The following is a 6,711-nucleotide window of genomic DNA, read 5'->3' on the forward strand; positions in this document are numbered from 1 at the left end:
ATAAAACTGTTCAAATATTTGTCAAACATATTGTAATAAATATCATCCACAGGGATCTGGACAGGCTGGATTAATGGGCTGTGGCCAACACTATGAAGTTCAACAAGGTAGAGCGCCAGGTCCTGCACTTTGGGTCACAACAGTCCTATGCAATGCTACAGGCTTGGGGAAGAGTGGCTGGAAAGTTGTTTGGTGGAAAAGGACCTGAGGGTGTTGGTGAACAGCAGCTGCACATGTGCCAGCTTGTGCCCAGGAGAAGGCCAGCTGCATCCCATGTCAGAAACAGTGTGTCCAGCAGGACCAAGACAGGGACAGGGACCATCCCCCTGTACTCAGCACTGGTGAGGCCGCACCTCGAATCTTGCGTTCAGTTCTGGGCCTGTCACTACAAGAAAGATATTTTGGTGCTGGAGCAGGTCCAGAGAAGGGAGCCAAGCTAGTGAAGGGTCTGGAGCACAAGTCTGATGAGGAACGGCTGAGGGAACTGTGGGTGTTCAGCCTGGAGAAATGGATGCTCAGGAGAGACCTTATCACACTCTACAGCTACTTGAACGGTCGTTTTAACGAGGTGATGTTGGTCCTTTTTCCCAAATAACAAGCAATAGGATGAGAGGTAATGGCCTCAAGTTGTGCCAGTGGAGGTTTAGACTGGGTATTAGGGAAAAATTCTTCACCAGAAGGATTGTCAAACATTGGAACAGGCTGCCCAAGGAAGTGGTTAAGTCAGGATCCCTGAAGGTATAGACATGTAGATGTGCTTAGGGACATGGTTTAGTGGTAGACTTGGCAGTGCTGGGTTAACAGTTGGACTTGATGATCCTAAAAGGTCTTTTCTAACCTAAACAATTCTATGATTCTTTTCTCATACTAGACAATCACATAACCGATACCATATATATCATGGGTTTCTTTAAAACTTTTTGTCTTGCTTTTTTTGTTTCTTACTGTTTTCTAAGGCCTCTCAGGTATATCAAGCTTTTTTTGGTAATGAGAAAACTAATTTCAAATTATACATGCCAAAACCACAGAAGAAACAACTGCTGTCTCTTCCATATATTCACCTAGTTCTTGTGATGTACAGCCCAAAGTTACAGGTACTTTTTAATCATCTCTGTTACAGGCAATATAATGACTTAGATCATCAGTTAGTGTAAATTAGCCTATCTCTGCAGAAGTGAGTTACAGTAGGTGAGGGTTCTGACTCCTGTGTATTAGCACCCAGTAACACATGGAGGGCTGTTTTTCGGTACCTCAGCTCATAGATACATGATATAACATCATTCTATATAGAAATGCTTGGTAAGTGATGCACTGCATTTTCAATACTAACCTACTTTCTTCCCTGCCTAATGCATTTCTTTGGCATAACAGTTTTCAAGATTATTTTTCTAATGAAAATAGGTTGTATTAGCTTCCACTTCTCCAAATTGAATCCTATTTTTGTCACCCACTTCCACTCTTTCTAGAACCACTTGAATTATTTTAATGTACTCAATTGTGTTTGCAGCTGCCCTACAGGAAAAAAATGGTTAAGAAAACCTGAAGCAGGTATTTATGGCAGCTGTATTTAATACTTCACAAAATGTGATACACCTCATTTGTGGTCTTAAATAGCTTTGCAAAACCATGTGTCATTTTTCATATCCAGGCTATTTGGATTAATCCGAGGGTAAGATCCTGTTATCTTCACATTCAGAGAGACACTCCATGGATTCTGTTCCTGGGAATGTAAAAAACATCTTTCTAAACATTAGTACAAGCAACCTCTCCTGTTATCTAAATAAAGCCATTTCAAATGCTATTTGCTGTGGCTAAACAAATTTAGATATGCCAAGAAACCTAAGCCTTATCCAGCTGTGCACTTACCTTTCTGTAATATGACTACTGCTCCTAATTATACTTCTGTGTTCAAACTGTTATAAAACACTATAAGAAGCATGATGAACTGAAAATCAGAGAGAGCTACTGTTACGGAAAGGTATGTTACTGTGTACAGTGCATCCTGATTCCAAAAGTTTTGAGGCTGCATCTTCTTCATAATCATAAGGTAAAATGCTAAATTGGCTAAATTAAAATTTCAAATAATGACGGTAACAGAGACTATGCATCTCATTTTCACTGGAGAACACTTATGTATACACTGACTATCTATGCTAGTAGCGAGTGCTTGTGTCCACTTGTTGGTAGCCTGTTACTTCCATCAAAACGTGTCTTCTAACCTTCTCCATCCTCCCCTATTTCTCACGATTAAAGACTTACAGTCATTTTTTTTAGACCCTGTATCTCTCTCTCTCAATCCATTCTAAGAAACACTTCTTTTTCTTCTTCTGGAGCATATTAAAAATCTTTTCAACTCTTCCAAAATTCCTTCTGGTGAATGATCTGAAATGTAGAGAGCTCAAAAGGAGAAAATATCTCTTGCCAGGCCTGGAATTCCCATGCCAAAAAAGAGTAATTGCAGTTATAAAGGGCTTTTGGACCTCTGTGTGAGAAAGATGCTGGAGGTAGAAGTGTTCTTTGCCAGTGCTGTAAGTAGTTTGTATTTGCCCAGCTCAGCTACTTTTGGATACTTTTGTTTGGGAGTTTCCTTTCTGACTCTGTTACTTGTGGACTTCCACAAGCACAAAGAATTATGATTATCTGTACCAACTTTTCTATCTAAGAGTTTTTCTGCAGGAAATGCAAAAGGATATGCTTGTACATTGGCAAGCTTAGGCTCAGGTTTCTCAACATCTGCCTCCATATTTCAGTTTGAAATAATTGATTAGAACAAAGCAAAGTGCACATTTGTATAGAACTGAAGGACTCACACCTCAACACCGACAAGTATTTGACAAATACATATATTTTATTCTGTGAACATGTGCCACAGGATGCTAATGCACAGTACTTTGCAGAATAACTCAGCATTCAAAATTCACACTAGAGGGGCTGGCTTCAAGAAGGTTTAGAAAGTGACTTTTGAAAAAGGAACTTTTTTGTGTGTAGATGAATAAAGTCCAAGTAGTTTTAAAAAAGCAAAGGTATTTCATAAAATTCATAGAGATAAAACCAGTTTGCCTCTTGAAAAAGTGATTATTAACAAATAAGTGAAAATGTGTTTTAATTTTACTTTTTTTTTTTTCCTTCACAGATCTATAACACGCTCTTATTACCGCAATTCAGTGGGTGGCCTCTTAGTGTTCGACATCACAAATCGACGATCTTTTGAGCACGTGAAAGACTGGCTGGAAGAAGCAAAAATGCACGTGCAGCCCTTTCAGATTGTGTTCCTGTTGGTAGGACATAAATGTGACTTAGTGTCACAGCGTGAGGTTACGAGAGAAGAAGCTGAAAAACTGTCATCTGACTGTGGTATGAAATATATAGAAACTTCAGCAAAAGATGCCACGAATGTTGAGGAGTCCTTTACAATTCTTACCCGAGACATCTATGAACTTGTAAAAAAAGGAGAAATCTCAATACAAGATGGATGGGAAGGTGTCAAGAGCGGCTTCGTTCCAAATGTTGTACATTCGTCAGAAGAAGCTGTAAAGCCCAGAAGACAGTGCATCTGCTGAATTCGTAGCATGCCAAAGAGCACGTCAGGTGTTCAGAAGATGATGCCAACCTAAATAACAGAATAACAATTTTGAAACAATATTAGATCATGACATAGCTGAATCATAGAACAGTAATTTGGTTTTTTTTATCCTTCTGAGTAGGTCATAATTTCATAAAACTTTAAGTGCTTGCTTTCTTTGCAGAGTACAATAACTTCATGTGGTCTTCAGGAAAAGAAATTATATCTTACTAAAGGAAAAACTAATCCTATAGCAAGACACTGAGAAGTGCAATAATCGTCATGACAACATCCTCTCCTGGGCTTTGTATTTTGAATACTGTTTAAAATCAAGGCTTGCTAGGTGAGGGTCAGATGAGCTCATTACTTTTGTTCATCCTGCCTTAGTTTTGAACAAGAAAATATTGTACCTTATACTTTTTTAATGTGATTCTTTACTCAAGTGCAGGGTTGCTAATGACCATTAAAGTTTAGAATGCTGTAGAATTTCATAATAAAGATAACTCTAAAGAAAGCAAGCTGGAAGGTTGCTCCAATAGCAAACACTTTTGATATGTCTATGAATACGAGCCTTACTAAAGAAAAAGAATGTTTTAGAAAAGATGATTTATTTGTATATGAAAATGGGGAATAGATGCAATGAAATTTATTATGAAATATTTTCTGAATTGCCAATGAAACTAGATGTAACATCACGTATGATCCAGCTGTTGTGTGACTCATGCACAGAACAGATTTCCCAGCCACTGGAGTTATATTTCGGTGGCTGGATCCTTAGCTGGGTGGTTATCACAGCCACAGTGATGCCTAGGGAATTATGTTAATTTACACAAACAAATTCCATATTAGCTTTAAAAAATAAATCTACTTCTATCTAGAAGTAAAAATAAGTCCGAAAGTGCTGCAACCAATGGGGACCCAGGCCTTAAATTTGAATAGAGCAAGGACTTGTTTATTCTCAGCCAGCAAATGTTAAACTGTTGTCTAAAAAATTAACGATTTAAAACCAAAAGTGTTATGAATAGAGAGGAGAAAATTTCTGAGATAATGCTTGGCTACAGAGGGCAAAGTTGAAGAACCTTTATTGTAAGAAAGCAACACATAATAGCTTTTAACAACAATAATAATAGGAGAAATCTGTGATCATATAGCATTTTACTGGGCTTGAGGTCATCTTCCTACTCCTCTGAAAATCACAAACACTAGCTTTATGAAAACTATGCCCTATGTGTCTAGCACTTAAATACCAAATAAGTCTATTTCTATTTTATTGTAGTAGTGTAACAAGATAACTCCAGAGTTGATAAGCATCTACAATTTATCTGGGCATACTCATAGCCACCGAACATCAAGCCAGTTATCTTCATACAAAGGTGTGTTACCGTGTCACAATTCTCCATTTTCAAGACCAGGCAACTTTTTCTTTTTTTTTCCCAATAAACATAAAATTGGTTTTCCCTCAGGTTACTTTTAGGTCCCTTAACAATCCTTTTGTAAATATTCCATAGTTATCCCAGTTATTCATTTAGGGCCACTAAAATTATTGACTTCGAAGGGAACTGAAAAGTAAATTTTTTCTAGCCTATGTCTCACTTGCACTGAGGCACAGTCACACTGTCATAGAAGGATTCAGAGGCCTTAATATAAACAGGAATCAGCCTTAATTCATTAGCAATTACAACAGTTAATTCTAGTCTCAGCATGCTACAAAGTAACAGCTGTGAGCCTGATTTTCTATTAAACTACATATATTAGTCATTTACACCAAATCAGTTTTGATTTGAGGGCATTTTAGGCACTCTTTACAATGTAAACGTGACTACAGATGCCAAAGGTAGTGCAGAATCAGGCTGTGTGCTGATTCCCCCTATGATACTAGGCTGATGTTGCATATCTCAGAAGATCTTCTCTTAGCTGTTTAAGAGGACAAAATGGGTCAACAAACAAATTGATGGCTGGGGAGTCAACAGACCTAAAGTCTGCCACTGGTTCACTGTGTGTTTCTGAGCAAGGCATTTATACTTTCTGTGCCTCACCTTCTTCTGTATCTCAAAAGTAGAGATGCTCATTCTTCCTCAAATTTGCAAAGACTGCTAAGACCTAAGCTGACTGTATGATCTTCAGTCTAGACTCTTTTCTCTGTGTGCAACCTGTTGTAGTGTTTAGCACCATGGGATGTGGATATTAGTTTCCTCTGCCATACCAAAAAAGAAAAAAAATTAAAAATATTTAAACAGCTTTATAAGTACCAGGTATTGCTATTACTGTGAATCTGCATTTCATGACGTATTTCAGTACTTTCAGGTTAAAATCTTTTATCTTAAACCTTTCTTCCTGAATAGTCTGAAAACAATGAGCTTTTCATTCTGTATGAATATGTTGAGGGGGAAGGGACTGGGACTGGGACAAGAGGAAAGTGGAGGGGAGGTATGCACAGAGAAATAAACAGTCATCAGAACAGAGCCTTAATGATCTCTGCTGTCAATGTTGTACTTACAGTGTCACATTTATTACACTGGAAATAGAGCTTTTAACCAGGTTCAGCTGTGTAAGGAACTGGTATTGCCAACGCAACTAGAAGACAAGTTCACTGTGCACGTAGTTGTCTTATTTGTCATTCCTAAAAATGTACATTAACATGTACATTCAAACATTGTCTGTCTTCATGATATATTAAACCACTATTGTACATTTTCACTGCACACTTGCAGTTAATAGAAATACCTGATAGACGTTTTGATGAAATATATCATTTTTTTCTCACATACTTTGCAGTACAGCATGTAAGTAACAGCTTGAATAGGCTGTAGAATGGATTATAGCATGTATATTGTTTTTTAAGCCAAGGAAGGGCTAATACTGATACCAGAATGAAATTTCCAGAAATCAAAGAAATCTCATCAGGAAGTCAAATTAATAAATAGAAAGTATTTATTAAGAAAACACCGCAGCTTTGCAAATTAAAGTTTGGTAAGTCCCAGTTAGAAAAAGGAAAAGCCTGTCAAAATAGTAAGCAGGTTGTATTTGGATTCGTAGGCCTGGCAAATGAATGGACATTAAGTACTGGTTAGGACTCCTAAAATGTTTATTTTTAGTTGATAAAGAAGAATAAATATCTTCCTCTATTCATTTAAATATTTACACATTAA

At 37.4% G+C, this 6,711-nt stretch overlaps 1 protein-coding gene across 1 annotated transcript; it reads left to right on the plus strand.

Annotated features, from left to right (window-relative positions):
• Positions 1-3,133: 3,133 nt before the first annotated feature.
• Positions 3,134-4,080, plus strand: RAB39A (RAB39A, member RAS oncogene family; the record flags this gene model as incomplete). Its single annotated transcript, XM_010019656.1, has 1 exon — positions 3,134-4,080. A coding segment is annotated over one exon (427 nt), but the record flags the coding sequence as incomplete, so codon positions are not given.
• Positions 4,081-6,711: the final 2,631 nt, after the last annotated feature.

The sequence above is a fragment of the Nestor notabilis genome, unplaced genomic scaffold (assembly GCF_000696875.1).
Source record: "Nestor notabilis isolate BGI_N333 unplaced genomic scaffold, ASM69687v1 scaffold17298, whole genome shotgun sequence".
Classification (NCBI taxonomy): Eukaryota; Metazoa; Chordata; class Aves; order Psittaciformes; family Psittacidae; genus Nestor; species Nestor notabilis.